The 18,425-nt window shown below is 35.9% G+C and overlaps 1 protein-coding gene across 1 annotated transcript in view; it reads right to left on the minus strand.

The window, feature by feature from the left end:
* Nucleotides 1-18,425, minus strand: part of DCAF13 (DDB1 and CUL4 associated factor 13) — a 28,631-nt gene that overhangs the window by 6,331 nt on the left and 3,875 nt on the right. Inside the window, exons 2-8 of the mRNA XM_040261958.1 lie at nucleotides 17,718-17,917; nucleotides 16,693-16,800; nucleotides 12,579-12,668; nucleotides 10,835-10,990; nucleotides 6,948-7,025; nucleotides 5,214-5,296; nucleotides 1,336-1,500 (exon numbers count right to left, since the gene is read on the minus strand). Of these exons, the coding sequence (XP_040117892.1) occupies nucleotides 1,336-1,500; nucleotides 5,214-5,296; nucleotides 6,948-7,025; nucleotides 10,835-10,990; nucleotides 12,579-12,668; nucleotides 16,693-16,800; nucleotides 17,718-17,917 (880 nt within the window). The remainder of the gene's footprint in view (nucleotides 1-1,335; nucleotides 1,501-5,213; nucleotides 5,297-6,947; nucleotides 7,026-10,834; nucleotides 10,991-12,578; nucleotides 12,669-16,692; nucleotides 16,801-17,717; nucleotides 17,918-18,425) is intronic.

Raw genomic sequence — 18,425 nt, forward strand, 5'->3', positions numbered from 1 at the left:
CTTGAAAACCTTTAAATGCCAGTTTACTATAAACTACCTCAATACAATAACATGTGAAATAATATAACGTGGTACAAGTATATTCACTACATTCAGTAATGTATGTAGTAGAGGGCCAAGCTGTATGAAACAGAACATCTTCAACTCTAGTTACATTCAATGTACACAAACAATGACACACACACATAGCGCACAGGACAGCTGCGTTTTCAGATCTCCCATCTCCTGATCATTCCAGAGCATGTATCTACTAGATGAGGATGGAGCCTTGTCCTGACCATTTAAACCGTTAATTTTTCTCTTTTTCATTTTTGCCTTAGTGTATGAGAGTTGAATTTAAATAAGCACGAAACAACAAATGTAAGGTATTATTAACTGCTCTTAAACTGTATTTGGGGAAACTTTAAGTTCTTCCTTATCAAATTAAAATCTTTTTTAAAGTTTATTCTATCTCATGGCAGTGAAAATACTCTCCATAAATAGTATCACGATGGATATATGTCATTATACATTTATCCAAACCCATAGACTATATGATCTGAAGAGTGAATCCTAAGGTAAACTATGGATTTGCGGTGATTACGATGAGTCAGTGTAGGTTCATCCTACATTCTGGTGAGATAACAAAAGTACCACCCTATGTGGAATGTTGGAATGGAACAGGCTCTGCATGCGTAGGAGCTGGGAATATACGGGAACTCTCTCTACTTTCCTCTCAATTTTGTTGTAAACCTAAAATTCCCCTAAAAAAAAATAAAGCCTTTACTTTAAAAAATTAGTATAAAACACTCAAAAAGGTTTTGCCCTAAGGCAAACACTAAGATTTCACATCAATAAATTATATAAAGCTAAAAAGACTCTGATGCTGGGAGGGACTGGGGGCAGGAGGAGAAGGGGATGACAGAAGATGAGATGGCTGGATGGCATCACTGACTCGATGGCCATGAGTTTGAGTAAACTCCGGGAGCTGGTGATGGACAGGGAGGCCTGGTGTGCTGCGATTCATGGGGTTGCAAAGAGTCGGACACGACTGAGCGACTGAACTGAATTGAATATCCTGTTCAATGAAGAATCTGCCCAGTAGGCCGATGTTTTTGCTCACAGATGATGCAGAAGGTGGCACCCCACATCACAACACCTGAGTGTTGAGTCCCATCATATACACAAAACCAGTGTGTGTTAGTCACTCAGTCGTGTCAGACTCTTTGCGACCCCATGGACTGGAGTCCACCAGGCTTCTCTGTCCACCAAATGACCTTTCGAAAAAGATACATGATGATCTAGGCAGGGGAAAAAAAGTCAAACAGAAACAAATGTTTACTGGTAGTCACATACCTGCTTCTACTTTTGTCCACAGGGAAGATTCGAATAGATTTATCAAAACTGGCTGACACAAACTCTCTCCCAGTGGGAGAGTAATCCACATCAAGCACTGCAGAGACATGATCCATATGTACCATGACAGGAGTGTCCAGAGCGCGCATATCAAAAGTATACAAGCTGGAAAAGAGTTTTTAATTACTTGATACAAGTTTCTGTTAAAAAAATGCACATGCAGTACTGAGAGACATTAGTGAATTTGAGAAGGCTAGCTAGTAAATAAAGCGCATCTGAACAAATAGCTCAATTCTTCACATGGCAGATAAGGGACAGGGAAAAATATCAACAGTTTTATTATTCCTTAAGATTGTATACACACTTTAATCCTTACAAACAGAAATCTCATTGTAGAAAATGTACAAACTCCAAGACCATGAAGAGTACAAAACTTGCATTTAATTTCACTACCCAGAGAAAGTCAGCACAGTGTAAATGCTTCTTTTAACCTTGCTATTTGATTATGTGCCTTTTAATACAATTAAGATATTACTGTATAAAGCTCTATACTGATATTTCATGTAGCATATTATGAGCATTTATTAATCTCTGAACATATTTTAATGTTTTCATATGTAAATGAGTTAAAATAATTGATAAGGTTTAAATTTATATTTAAATCTATTTGTTAGTGAAGTTTCCAATGTTTTATTATAACTTTTGATATTTAATGGGACAGATTCCTACAATCAGAATTACTAAGTTCAAAGGCATGAGCATTTTTAAGGTTTTTGAGTTGATAAATCACTTCCAATGAAATCACACTAATTTATACTCCATCAGTGATACATGAGAGCAAGCACAGCTTTTCAAAGGGTGTACTAAAATTAGAAAACTATACTTTGTACACAATTGGCAAGAACAATGACTTCATGATTTTCGAGGTTTAAAAATTTTTAACTGACAGCGAGAAGAACAGTGCTTAAAATGCACCAACATAAATGATGGACAGTAGTGATACAGAATTACTGTAACCAAGTTCCTAACATCAAAATACTTCCAGATGCAAATATTAGCAAGGGGAAAAGTTTAGGAGAAACAAGATAGCCACAAAATTTTAAACAATCTCCCCACAGATATATATTAATCACAGAAGAAGAAAATAGTAACTTCAGTGGGGAAAGCTGGTAGACACCATCTTAACTAAGTGATGAAGGTTAACATTACTAGTAATAAGATGTACCGACATTATGTACTCCTGATTTGATGCACCAAGAAGGGGATATCAATTTTGTGGTATTCTTGCCAAAGATGCATAATCTCAATGAAATAATGAGAAAACACCAGTTAACCCAAGTTAAGGGCAGTCTACAATATAACTGACAAGTAAGTCCTTCTCAAAAGTACTAAGGTCATAACAGAAAAGGGAAGACTGAGAAAGTCAGTGAGCAGACTGAGATATGGTAATCAAACGCAAATGCAATGTAGGATCCTGCACTGGATGCTAGAACAGTAAAAGAACACTAGTGGAAAGACAGGTGATGGAATAAAGTCTGCAGTTTACAATACTGTACCAATGTTAATGTCTTGGTTTTGCTAATTGAACTATGGTGACCTAAGACATTAACATTTGGGGAAATTGTCTTACAGGTACCTTTTTTGTAACTTTTCAGTAAGCCTAAGATTACTTCAAAACAAAAATTAAAAAAAAAAAACTTCGTAAAGATTTTCTAATACCATTATTAGAAAAAGTCACTGATGCTAAAAATAACAATTTTCAAATAACCATGAAATTCTCTTCAAGAGATGAGTCATTGCTTTCTTTTATGATATTCAACATAACACAGGATTGTCAATCAAGGTCATACTGATCACTGAGGTTAAATTTCTGAGCTGACAACTGCTGTATATTCCCTATCTACAGCGGTGGTTTTCAACCAGACTTGTTTTTAGCAAATTTTTGTTTTGTTTTGTTTTGTTAGTAATTTCTGTTTTAATTTCTACATGAGAAAAAGGTTAAGAACTTGTTAGAATTCCAAGCAAATCAACCCATCTGGATGCAAAATGTTTTTGTAAACAAAGTTTCAAGTCACAGTATTCTTCAGGGATAGTATAGTTCAACCCTATTACCTGATGAAACTATGGTATAGACTAGTTCACATGACTTGTCTATATTTTTACAATAGTTACTGGCTGGGTCTAGACTTGAACTTGGATTTCTAAATCACCACAGGATTATTTAAAGAGCAAGAAAAGAAATAAAATGTTAAAAAATACTTTATATAGCAAAATCACTTTCAAGTAAGAGCAATTACGGTACTCTAACAGTCACTTCTTATAAGTGATGTACTCTGTTTCAGCTTCCATATATAATTATTTCCAAGGCAAAAATTGAGAAATTCTAAAGATACTCTCTATTTTTCCCAAATAGCTAATTTAGAAATGTTAGTAAGATTGGTCAGCTGGACTTTTTTAAATTGCGTTTAACTGGAACAAGGGCATTTAATTTCAAACATTAATAAAGGCTAAAAGAACTTCAATTCAGTAGTTTGAGTTGATGAGCTGTACAGAAAAGTCGTAAATGATGCTTTTAGTTTAATACCACTAAGGCATCATGTAATAAATCCTATTTCTGAGCTAACTTATGCTTTCTTAACTAACAGTAGTGGAAAGAACAAAGAATTTAAATACAGAAGATCTAAAGTTCAATCCAATGACAAATTTCCACCTTCTGCAAAAAACATGTATTAAGATGCTATGCATATCCATCATATGCATAGCACTACAATAAATGCTTGGATAAAAAAATATGAATAAGATATTCTTTCCTCATTAGGAGATTAAACTCCCTACATCAATACCCTCATCTATAAGAAGGGGATAACATAGATGTCTTATTCATCTTATAGGGATATTGAAAAGATAAAGTGAGCTAATGTCAAATGCTTCAGCAAGTTTTAAAGCAGTATATAAGAAATCATAAAATTCCATCCAGGTCAAGAACATAAGCTGCTAAGTTACTCCTTTACAAAGAGTCACAGATAAATGTATCTATAAATATTAGTAAAGACTGAAACTTCAGTTTTTCCTTTTGTCTTCCTGAAGTAACAGTGGTGGCTGATAACATGACAACATGGATAACAATCACCTGCTTACACATTTTGCAGGCATTTTTAGGTTCTTAAAACATGTATGATTCAGTCATTATTTACTGATATATGGTTAATGTCAGGGATTAGCCAACTTCCTCTGTAAAGGGCTGAATAATCAACATTTTTGGCCTTGTGAGTCATATGGGCTCTGTTGCAACTACTCAACTCAGGCATTATAGGACAAAAGCAGCCATATTCCATACATAAATAAATGTGTCTGCGGATGACCTAGAGATTGTCATACTGAGTGAAGTGAGTCAGAAAAAGAGAAATGTTCTACTGTATAGCATATGGAAGTCTGTTCAATGTCATGTGGCAGCTTGGATGGGAGGGGAGCTTGGGGGAGCATGGATGCATGAAGATGTATGGCTGAGTCCCTTTGTTGTTCATCTGAAACTATCAGAACACTGCCAATCAGCTATACGCCAATACAAAATAAAAAGTTTAAAAAGTGAAAAATAAATGTGACTATATTGCAATAAAACTTTACAGGGACAGGTAGCAGACAGCATTGAGTCCATAGATCAAATTTTATTGTCCCTGATCTATATCATTTTGAAAACTAAGAATACTTTTTAAGAAGCACTTCTCTATTTTGGGAAATCTTTGTTTTTAAGAAAACAAATGGTAATTTTCTAATGTGTATGAAGGAATACTACCTAGGAAAATATATTTCATTAGTAAGACATATACAATTGAGTCACTTCTGATAGAAATTAAGTTATAAGAAAAGGGAAAACTTACTTGTAATCCTCGTTTGCGGCAGTAAAAATGAACGCTTCCATAGGGTTCCAGCAAATTGTATTTGTTCTCATATCTAAGATGACCTGAGAAACATACACTAACCCATTACTATGAAATTAAGTCCCTCTAAAATGGATAAATTCCTACTTCATTTCCTTTTCTTCACTTTTCATTGATTTAAACAAATACTTAAGTAAACACCTATCATGTGCACAGTATCTGGCTCAGAGCAATAGGAAAAGAAAATCAATAATTCGCTTCCTGAACACAGAGGCAGAGTGCTAAACACTGAAAAATATAAAAATGCTTAATAAATGGTCCCTTGCCCTCAAAAAGCGTAGTTGGGAAGATGAGACATATGTAACAAAAGTTCAACCCCAAAGTAGTAAAGTACTATTATTAACAACTGAGAAGGTAGGGTTGAAAGGGGCAGAAATGACTATTTATTAAACTTGTCCTTTGGTGCAGGGGTGGAATCAATTAGGAGATGGAGATTGACATATATACGCACTACCATGTGTAAGACAGACAGCTAGTGGGAACGCCTACTGCACAGAGCAGGGAGCTCAGCTTGGTGCTCTGTGATGACCTGGGTGGGTGGGATGCAAGGAATTCGGATGGAGGTCCAAGACGGAGGGGATATCTGTTTACATTCAGCTGATACACTTGTATAGCAGAAACCATCACAACATTGTAAAGCAACTATACCCCAATAAAAAAGACAAAAACCAAATAAACAAAAAACTAGCACTTCCATGTCAACATTCTGCCAAACGCTTAATGTTTTATTCTTACCACTGGGCTGTAAGGCAGTTATTAATATCACCATTTCACAGAAGAAACACAGATTAAGTTACCTGCTTAAAGTCTTAACACCAAAGTTCATGCATGTTATTCCCACCATATGACATGGATGAGTGAAGTTTGGAAAGATTATTCTACTTATCTAGCTCAAATGTCAATCAATATATTCTACTTCTAATATTTCTGAATTTATTACGTTATAAAAATGATTTGGTAACAACAAAAATATTAAAAGCATCTCTGTTACGTATGGCACAGAGATGTCTGATAACAGACCTGAAGTCCATTAACAAGGTATAGCTCTTCTGGTACTCTCTCAATTCCAGCACTTGTAATCAACCATATGCTTGTTTACTTATAATGGCACTCCTCTCTTTACTAATAATATTTCCTCCCTCTTTATAATCAGCTTAAGGTTTCATTAACTCTGATATCTAAGTCTTGGAATGACTGCTTCAGAACTGCTGGGAAATCTGACACCTTGAACAGGATAGTGCCTGTCTAAATAAAACGTCAAACTGGTACCCACTGGTGTGTAACTAAACAAATAAAGGTGATTATGTGAATTAGTTATAAAACTTCCTGGAATAAAATACCATGTGTGTCACCATAATAATCACAGGGCCTGACTAATAGGATGCAACACTTAAGAACTTTCCATTCAGTGAGTACAAACTAGATGTCTAAAATATTCTGGCAGTATGGAAAACAGAAGACTAGAATAGAGTACCTCATGGAAATTTACGGGTCTCTAAAAAGCAACAGGGAATTGAGGGAATGCCATTATGACCACTTTGGGTTCTAAGAACACCTCTATTAAAAAGAATTTTTTTTAATTCTGAAAAAACATTTGCTCTGTATTTTCAGTCACTCGATTCACAAAAGGATGCATTAACAACTGTATAAAGTAAAAGACAAATTGAAACTCACCTTTTTCAGAGGAGTAGCTTGTCTCATATCATATAGTACTATATTCCTGTCAGAAGCACAACTTCCCAAGAGAAATGTCTAAAAGTAAGTGTAACAATTATCAGTTAAAAGCCAGGTTTGGCAGCAAACCATGTCCATTCCTGAACAAATGATTTAATTACCTTTAAGATACAAAGTTATAACACTAAAGTCCATCGTAAGACGGTACAACAAATCACTCATAACCTTGGCAACCAAAGCCAAAGATTTTCATGATTAAATCCCCATGAGTGTTATTTTAGATGTCTGAGATGATACTGTAGGTATTCTGCATTCTATTTTATAACAATATATTTTACTTACCCCTTCTTCACTTGGACCTGTTTCCTGTTCTTCCATATTCTAAATAACACTTCAGTAAACATTTGAATATATTTAGATCTTCTTTTCCTAAGGGTAAGATTTTAGTAGTGGCATCACTCTAATCAAAAAGTATGAATAATTTTATGGTTTATGCTATTTAGAGGTAATGGTTTTTCCAAAGAGTTATAGCAGTAAGCATTGCAATGTGGAAATATATTAATTTTACTACACTGGGTAGCAATATTAAGTATCATTTAAAAATGTTATATCTATGGTAGTATTTCCTAAATATACAGTCATCCGTTGGTACCTGTAGGTGACTGGTACAGGATACCAAAATCCAAGGATTCTCAAGTCCCTAACACTCGACCTTCTGTAACCACAGATGCAGAACCCGTGGATTTGGAGGGGTGACTGTATAAATTATTGCCTTATTAACAGACATTTCCTCATGGTTATTAACTCTCTGTATAAACTAGGCCTGTCCTTTGTCCAACTGTGGTTTCAAGATGTTTCAAATATTTATTTGTAAATCAGTTATAAACGTGTCAAGTGGTTAAATGATTCTTGATATTAAGTGAAAATAAGCTCTCCACCTACCAATGGAATCCCAAAATCCCACCCCTGGTAGCACCGTTCCTCCTCACCCATAGTTCCTGATATAACTCCTGTCTTCTGCTTATAGTATTCCCACCACAAGCATAAAAGGAACCAGAAGAGTTATTTACTAAACTGCTGTAGAGCCTGCTGCATTTGTGTATACAGTTCAAGTAAAACTCATAAAGCCAATGCTACCATCAGGATCTCAGCTCTTTCGCAAAACTCTTTTTAAACTGCTTCCTCTCTGAGCTTTTTCCCTACTGAATGACTCCTCTCAACCTTTCTTAGTTTCTTGTTATTTCACTCCAAGGTCTGACCAGGTACTGTTTTCAAAAAATAAAGACTTGAATTGAGCAAAGCAAAAAATTCTACCAAGAAGGAAAGCTGATTTTAATGCTGTAAAATGTAGCAATTCTCAGAATAAACTTTTGGCTTTATCAGAATCATCAACTTCAATATTTTAACAGAAAATTAATTAGGGATGATTAGAGGAGACAAATACACTCCATTTGTTCACAGCAACATGCCCTCCCCATGAAGTTTAATACAGGGTCAGGGGAAGAGACATGCACACCATTTGCTTTTAACACCAAGTCAAGGTCATAAGGTTAATAAAACACACATACACACACAGCTGAACAAATAAGAGTTTTTATACAGGCTAATTTGAGAAACGTGGTTGCTAGGTCATCACTAATCATGAATTATGATTTTAGGATTGGCCATCAGCTCTACTAACACAGGTGTTCACCAAAACAGAGAAACAAAAGATCTCATTTACCCATTAGGGAAGCAGAAATCAGTATCTGTTCCTTCTGTTTTTTGTTGTTTTTTTTAAACAGCCTAACACCACCATCTTAAACTTGGTTAGCACCTTTTAAAAATATCCACATATATTATCACATTTGACACTTGCAACAAACCTAAGAAGTACACTGGAAGACATAATTAATCTCATTTTAAAAATAGACAAATACAGAGAAAAAAAATTATGACTTGTGAAAGGTCAACGCAAAGGCATACTGGCAGGAAATATAGTTCGAGCCTAGGTCCACAGCAAGGTAAGACATTAAATTTTCTCACAAGTCACTCGTGTTTGTAGCCTGCTTCTGCCCACTGTCACTGTGGCCTGGTCTATAAGGCTCACTTCGACAACCGAGGGGAACCCAGGGAAGGGAGATGGAGGATGGAGCAAGGAAGATACAGACAAAACAAACAGATATTCTGTCCCAGCAACTGGCAAACGTTTTCTGTGAAGGGCGATAGGGGACATAGTCTAGGCTTTGTGGGGCCATGTGGTTTCTGCAGTTTATTCAACTCTACTTTGTAGTGCAAACTCAGTTACAAACAATACATGAGCAAAAGGGCACAGCTGTGTTCCAGAAAAAAACTTAAAAATAAAAACCAGAAACGGGCAGTGGCCTCACAGACTATATCTTGCTAACCCCTGCCCTAACCCTGCAGCCTTTCCCAGAAGTGTGTTTACCGGTGTGGGCTGAAGGAAGGGGGTATCCTCTGACTGATTTCTCAGCAGGACTTCAAAGCCAAGTTCACATCATACTACCGCATCTCACTCTTTTTTAAGAATACTTTTATTTTTATAATTTTATTTTTGGCTGCACTGGGTCTTCTTTGTTTTGCAGGGTTTTCTCTGGTTGTGATGGCTTCTCTCGTGAGCACAGGCTCTAGGACGCATGGGCTTCAGTAGCTGAGGCTCCCAGCCTCTAGAGAACAGACTCAATGGTTACTTTCTGGCACGTGGGATCTTCTTGGATCAGGGATTGAACCCATGTCTCCTGCACTGGCAGGTGGATTCTTTACCACTGAGCCACCAAGGAAGCCCCTCACTCAGTCTTATACCCTGCAACTTTGACTCAACCTTTTGTTCTTCCTTTTGTCAATTACAGTCTCTTAAATGCAAAACTTGCAGATGAGAATTTTCTCTGGTACTATCTAGCAAGATAATCTCCTGATAACTTCTAAAACCAGCCCATACAAGGTGATTTCCTTTTCTTCCTTCAGGAAAAGGCATGTTGACTGAGTCTTCTGGACAGTGAGTTTATCAGTTATTACGCATTCAGAAAAAGCTCAGGGAAAGGCCCGGAGTCCAGGAGCTGGCTTAGCCTTCAGGGCAGCCTCCGTTATCAAGTTTGGGCCTAAATAAACAGTAAGTAGGCTAATCTCTAACTCTTCCCTTAGATTTGGAAAGAATTAGGAATCACAATTTAGTTTTGTGAGCAAAGAAAAATAGAATTATAACGAATTATCATGTAGTAGAAAAATAACCACGCATATTATTTGGAAGCACTGATGTCCTTGTAATGTACAAATAATTAAAGAAAACAATGCTCAACACTTCTTCTGACCTCAGAGTTAAGAATAACTAACTTTTTTTTTTAAAGGTAATCTGTGGAACATGGGGCTTCCCTTGTGGCTCAGCTGGTAAAAAATCCAACTCTAATGCGGGAGACCTGGGTTTGATTCCTGGGTTGCGAAGATCCCCTGGAGAAGAGAAAGGCTACCTACTCCAATATTCTGGCCTGGAGAATTCCGTGGACTGTATAGTCATGTATAATCATGGGGTCGCAAAAAGTCTGACACGACTAAGCGACTTTCACTTTGTGGAACATGAGTGCTGAGGGTACAAATAAAACTGGAAGTTTCTTAGGATCGTATGTGCTTGAAATCTACCCAACGAGCACACGCACACACTGCCTCTAACAGTGCTGAACACTGGTGTCTGGGGCTAAACTGTGGACTAACGTGTCGAGATCTGACCAAAGAAAATGGAACTCAGACATAATCTGGAACAATGACCAAATGGGAGAGCACAATTAAATTCAGAAAATTCTTGGATCACACATTCAAGTTTTTCCTGAATACAGGTGAAATTATATGATAATAAAGAAACAATAAGCAGAACATATTTCAAAAAGGAGCATTACCTCAATTGGGTTAAATTTAACACTGCTTATACTGTCAAATCCCCAAGTCATTGAACATATAGGATTGGTTCTTTGTTCATCCCAAATGTCTACTTGCTGTCCACATGTGGCAAAAACAGCTTCTCTCCAGTGATGATCAATTCCTGTATACACTGTCTTTAAAAGCAGAGAGGTTGTTACAGATGAGTCTTTTCATTAGTACTTCAACTCTACAGAATAATATCTTAAAATATATTTCTCTACACTCTCATGTGCTTAAGAAAATCCCTGTTCACTAAGAAATTTCTTTAAAGCCCTTACTTAAAGGAGAAAATTCTACAATAAGAAGTGATGTTCCTTATCACACATTCTGGGAATAAAGAAAAATGTTAACATAGGATGTATTTAATTAAGTTTGAATACACAGCACTGAAGTAATTTTTTAATCGTCACTGGGTATTGAAAGATCTTGGAATCAACTAATGAAACACAAAAGGTAATTTCTAAAAAACTTAATTCCACATTTAACCTATGAAATACTGATTCCCAGGAAAGAAACATAGATACAAACAACTGCATCAAAATTTAGAGAGAGAAACAAAATTAGCAAGCATGGATGCTAAGGTTGTTAAAAGCAATAAAATCTCATAAATTTGGTATTATTTACTTAAAATATGTGACTCATCTATTCAGGGCCAGATTAAAGTCTACCTTTGTATTAGACAGTAAAAAATGTTTGGAGAACAAATTAAAGGCAACTATTTAGCCAATACTTTAAGCTTTTAAGAACCTCTTATCAGCATCTGCAGATTTAGAATTATTTCTATTCAAGTCTCTACAAACTTCTGCACAGTGAGAATTCACCCCCAGTACCAGAGAGAAGGGGTAACACTAGATATTTCAAAAATCTTTGGAACTCCTAGAGATAAGACATTTCACAAGAATGAAACAAATTTTCTTTCAGGAATTACTAATTTTTTACCATCTACAAACTATTTCCATTTCATACTAATATACCACCTCCACATCCTTAAAGAACATTTAGATCGACCATTAGAATCAGCAAAGTCCTGAGCATGGGCCAAACCTCTCATTAAAAAAAACAAAACATTTAGAACTTCTTGAAGCCTGAAGAGCAGAACCTAAATATATACTAAATACTAAAATGACAAAAAATTTTAAAGAGATGAAATATTTAAAGATTAATTCTAATTTTAGAATTTCCCTTAATATCAAAACATAAGGATTAAAAAACATAGGTAGAGCAAATGATCCAAATTATTAAGCTATAACTTAAGTTATAACTAAACTATATCAAGTGATTTGCAGAATGCTGTTAAGAAATGTAAATAAGATTTATATAGAAAGCAACTATTAAATTTATTAATTTCCTAAAGAATACTTTCAAGTAAATGCTGAGCTTTGAGAAAGATCCATGAGATAAATGAGAAGCTGAAGCACTATTTTTTTCTGACCTTTTATCTTATAGATTTCCTCCCATGTTCTTGCTATAGGAAATGTTTCGCTGCCTCCTCTAACTAAAAATAGAAACAGAACCCTATTGCAACGAACACCAAAGAACTGTTCAAATTCTTTAACTGCAAAGACCCTTTGACTGCATTAACTATTGCTTAAAACAGGTAAAGTATTGCAGCCTAAAGTGTCTGATTTCTGACACCTTTTTATGAAATTGAAATGATGAAATAACTGTAGGTAAAAGAGAAGAATTCTAGTAGCCCAAGCATGGGTCAATTTATTTTTGTACCTTTCCTAATATTGTATGCAATGGCTCCTCCTCCTCTCCACAGCTTGGTCCTTCCATTTTCCATTGCTTCACAGTTTTGTCATCACCAACCTAGAAATATTTATGATGATAATGAAGAACAGTTATAAACGGTAAACTTGCCAACACATACATCAAATTATAAACATCTTTAGTTTAAAAAATAACATATATCACATTCTTCCAGTACTGTATTTATTGATTCATTATGTCCCACCTTGTTAAAGATTTGTGATAAACATATAAAATGCATAAAATTTAAAATAAAATAGGATGAATAGAACAAAACAAGAGTAAGGGTAGAAATAATATTACATCATAAAGACAGTAAAAGTTGCATGTTGTAATAAGGATGACATTTCAAATTAGGAAGAAAAATGAATTACAATAAAACGGTACTGTGAGATCAGGTTAGTCATTTAAAAAGTAGAAACCAATGTGACACCTGATATAAAAATATAATTCCAGATAACTTTAAATGTAAAACATGCAACAAAATCCATAAAGATACTAGAGACAAGGCATTTTTATAATCTTGGCATGGGAAAAGTCTTTCTTTGTATGACTCAAAACTCCGGAAATTATCAATATTAAGGCAGAGGTTTTCAAACTATAAAATGTAGACTTCTGAAGGATCCTAAGAATTTTTCAGGAGTCCATAAGAATATTATTTTCATAATGTTAGTATAGGCATAGCTTGCCTTTTCACTGGAGCTGATGGTTACACAGATGGTGAAAATGGTGGGCAGAACTGCTGGCACCTTAGCCCAAATGAAAGTTAAGGAAACAAACTACAGTAATTTAGACTTTGGGACATGGCAGGTATGTTCAAGATATGACGTAAACATCGATTTTACTACATTTTTTGGAATATGTTTCCTCACGCAAGGAAAACAAATGGGATTCCATCAAACTAAAAACCCTTTGCACAGCATAAAAAAACTATCAACAAAGTAAAAATACAAGATATCTGCAAACAATATATCCAATAACGGATTAATATCCAAAGTATACAAAGAACTCATACAACTCAACATCAAAAAAACAAAAAATAGGCAGAGGCTCTGAATAGACATTTTTTTCAAAGACACACAGATGCCAAATAGGTACATGAAAAGATGCCCAACATTACTGCTCATCACGGAAATGCAAATCAAAACCACAACGAGGTATCACCTTATACCTGTCAGAATGGAGAATGGTTATTATTGAGAGAGTCAATTCCTAGGTAGGTTGATAAGAAGTACAGGGTCCCCAAGGAGGAGGAAGGGGTCCAGAGTCCTTTAGGAAGAGAAAGGGGTCTGGAGATCTCAAGAAGGAGAAAAGGACAAATGTTTTTTTCCTACATTGCTTTGTCTTAGTCAATATAACAATGTATCTTGCTCCAGGATATGTTTCTCCTTAAGAATCTTCTGACTAATCCTGTCATCTTGAAATCTATATTACGGGAGTGGGTCGGGTGACATCTTTCTATTGTTAGTTCTAATCTTGTTAATTTAAGATGTATGTTGTGGGAGTGGGTCTGGTAAAAGTATACAAGGCCTTGCATAGACTAGTGAGCGAGGGTGCTCTCCGGCCTCCTTCTGTGTCCATGTCAGAAGCTTTCTCTGTCCCTTTTTCACGTTAGTAAAACTCTGCTATACAAAAGTGATCAAGGCTTGAGTGATCAAGCCTGGTCCCTGGTCCTGAAGCTAAATCTTCAGAGATCACGAATCTGACATTGTTCACGGTAAGCTATCCTTATCAAAGCCAACAAGTAACAAGTGTTGGTGAGGACATGGAGATAAGGGAAGCTTTGTGCACTGCTTGGTGGGTGCAAACTGGTAGAGCCACTATGGAAAACAGTATGGAGGTTCCTCAAAAAATTAAAACTAGAACTACCATAAGACCCAGCAATTCAACTCCTACATATTAATTGGAAGAAAACAAAAGCACTAATTAGAAAAGATATAACGATATGTGCACCCCTATACTCACTGCAGCATTAGTAACAATAGCCAAGATAGGGAAGCAACCTAAGTGCTTAAAAACAGATGAATGGCTAAAGAAAATGTGTTCTATAAACATAATGGAATATTACTCAGCCTTAAAAAAAAGAATGAAATCTTACCATTTGAAAGAACACTGATGGACTAGAGGGTATAATGCTAAGTGAAATAAGTCAGAAAAAGATAAACACTGTATGATTTCACTTACATGTGGACTCTAAAAAATGAATAAACATTACAAAATACAAACAGAATTATCAATATAGAGAACAAACAGGTGGTTTCCAGCAGGGACAGTAGTGGGGAGATGAGAGAAATAAGTGAAGGAGATTAGAAGGTATGAACTTCTAGCTGCAAAGTATGTGTACAGAGTGGAGTATAGTCAAAAACTATGGATATCTATCTATGGTGACATATCGCAACTAGACTTATTGTGGTGATCATTTTGAAATGCACAGAAATATTATCACTATGTTGTGCACAAAGAACCAACCTAGTATTGTAGGTCAATTATACTTCTAAAACAAAAAAAAAAACCTTACAGAAAAAAAGATGGTTATTTGTGATTACCATAGGCACGGGGTTGGGGCAGTGGGTATTGGAAGAAGGCAGTCAAAGGTGCAGACATCTAGTTATGAGACAAACAAGTACTAGGGATGTAATGTACAACATGACAAATACAGTTAACATGATTGTATGTAACACAGGAAAACTGTTGAGACTAAATCCTAAGAGTTCTATCAGAATAAAAAAACTTTTTCTCTATTTCTTTAATTTTGTATCTATATGAAATGATGAATGTTCAGGAAGCTTCTTGTGATAGTCACTTCAGGATGGATATAACCACTGTGCTGTACACTTCAAACTTATGTAGTGCTATACGTCAGTTACACTGCAATAAAACAGTTCCTAATTCTAAAAATAAAAATGTTTTTAAACCTAACAACTACTTTCAGTTATTTTCACTCTCCAGAGTTGACTCTATTATTGCTTATGCAGACTATTAAAACTGCCTCCAAACTGATCACTCATAGCTGTCAAATTAATCCTCTCAAAGCTCAACTCAGACTCTGTCATTTTCCTATTAAAAACTTTCAATGAACTTTCAATATTTGCACACCACAGTAGCATTATTCACAAAGGCCAAAAGGTAGAAATAACCAAAACATCCATTAATGGATGAGTGAATAAACAAAATGTGGTATATACATACAGTGGAGCATTAGGCTTAAAAAGGAAAGAAATTCTGATACATGGTACAAAATGGATAAGCCTTAAGGACATTATATTAAGAGAAATTATCAGACACATAGGGACATACAGGGACAGACAGCACAACAGTAATTACCAGGTAAATTACTCAAGGGTAGGAGGTAAGGGTGAGAGATGTGGAGTTACAGTGTTTAACAGTTACACCGTATCAGTTTGGAAGGTGAAAAAGTCCTGGAGATGGATAGTGGTGATGGTTTTACAATGATGTGAATGTACTTAATGCCACTGAAATGTACACTTAAAAATGGTAAGAATGATAAACTTTATGTTAAGTATATTTTATCATACACAAAAATCCTTCAATGACTTATTGCTAACCGACAAAGGAAGTACAAATGACTCATCTTGTTTTAATCCCACTTCTAACTGTTCTATAGAATATTAGTTCAGTAATATGTATTTGGGCTTCCCAGGTGACACTAGTGGTAAACAGCCTGGCTGCCGATGCAGGAGACCCAAGAGACGTGAGTTCAATCCCTGGGTCGGGAAGGTCCCCTGGAGGAATGAATGGCAACCCACTCCACTATTGCTGCCTGGAGAATTCCATGGACAGAGGAACCTGACTGGCTACAGCCCACTGGGTTGCAAACAGTTGGAAATGACTGAAACGACTTAGCACGCACACATGTAATATGTAATTTGGTATAAAAAAATTTTTTAAGTATGGGAAAGGCAGGATTACATAAAGAAAACCAAGACTTATCTGAGTTTTAATGTTATTTTGCATTATGAAAATCAGAAAGGGCCTTAGATCACATAAATGAACTCAGAAAATATTCAATTAGATTAGTTCTACACATGTTGAAAAGTTAATGACTTAACTGTATTATACTTACAGTAAAAAAAGATGTCCCACAAAAGCGAGTACATATTCCTCGTACAAAACCTTCGTGTGCTTGTATCGTACGAATACATTTTCGTTTGGTCAAGTTCCAAATTTTAACCTATAATAAAACATACTAGGAAATTTCAGTGAAGTATAAATAAAAAGTGTTCAGGCACAGAAGTACTACATTCCAAGAAAAATAAGTTCGATACTGAAAAGGCTGTAAATCACTCTACCAGATGGTTAAAAACAAAATCTTCTAGATCAAAATAATGCAATGCTGAACTTTCCTGGTGGTCCAATGGTTGGGGCTGCCTACCAATGCAAAGGACACGGATTCAGTCCTAGTCAGGGAGGATCCCACACGGCACGGAGCAACTACCGAAGCCCACGCACCCTACAGCCTATGCTCTGCAACAAGAGAAGCCACTGCAAGAAGCAGCCTCAGCACCACAACAAAGAGTAGCCCCCTTCCTCACCCGTGGCAACTAGAGAAAGTCCACACACAGCAACAAAGACCCAGCGTAGCCAAAGATAGAATAAATAAATGAGATAAAATTTTTTTAAATTTCACAGAAGAAAGTCTGTTGGGCACATTGGAAAAAAAATAAGCAATGTCTATGGATACAAGCATCAACAAGCAGAAAACTGAATCTCTTAAATACTCTGTTGATTCTAGTGTAAAAGTGCTTTAAAGCTTTTCTTTTCTTGGCAGAATGGGAAATAATTAAGTGTTGAATTGTTAATAACATACTCTGTGAAAAAAACTCACAGCTAAATATCTGTATTGTAAACATGCCTTATTACTTACTGTCAAACAGCCAAAAGCGACTACATTTTTAATTACTTAGGTTTAGACAAGAAACGACTGAAGTTACTGATTCAAAGAAAATTTAGTCTTGAGAATTAAAAGAAAACAGGACATAGAAAAAGGAAATCAAACCAATTAAAACCCACAGTAACTCACAATTAAAGGAAGAATATTTGCAACATCACTATTTTCAGTTTAAAATGTCAGTGTTTAGTGATACTTGCCTCTCCATCACATGCCCCAGAAAGGACAGTAGCCAGGCTCTTTGGATTCTTTGCCAAGCAATTGACTCCATCTCGGTGACCATCCAGGGAGGCAAGGAATGGTTTTGCAAATACCCGTTCCAGTTTGGTAGCATTTAAAGCTCTTATATATTCTCGTGGGACCTCAAAAGGATGTAAGGTAGGATCATAGTTTCTTGGAACTGAAATAAAAATGATTCCTCTTAATAAAATAATTCACATTTAATACCTCCTGTGGTATTCCTCGGCTAATCATTCAATATATTATTCAATAAGCCTTTATTAGGGACACTGACTATGCCAAGGACTAAAACTAAAAACATTGAAGACCTTCTGTCCAGAACCTTTCCAAAATGACCAGAAAGTGATAGAACACATACATCTTGCAAAATAACTAGACTCTATACACACACACACACACACACACACACACACCCCTTTTCCTTTTCTATGTCCTACTACACTCTTCAACTGGGTTATAAGCCTTCACCTGCAGGGCTTCCGCTACATTCTTCATTACATTTCTTATACCGAGCACAAAACAAGTGCATCATAAACGTTTGCTCAGCTGACCTCTTAAGCTCCTTACTGGGTGTGTGTATGCATGCTAAGTTGCTTAAGTCGTGTCTGACTGTGTGCAACCCATTGAACATAGCCCACCAGGCTCCTCTGTCCATGGGAATCTCTAGG

Source organism: Oryx dammah, unplaced genomic scaffold, assembly GCF_014754425.2.
Source record: "Oryx dammah isolate SB20612 unplaced genomic scaffold, SCBI_Odam_1.1 HiC_scaffold_19, whole genome shotgun sequence".
NCBI lineage: Eukaryota > Metazoa > Chordata > Mammalia > Artiodactyla > Bovidae > Oryx > Oryx dammah.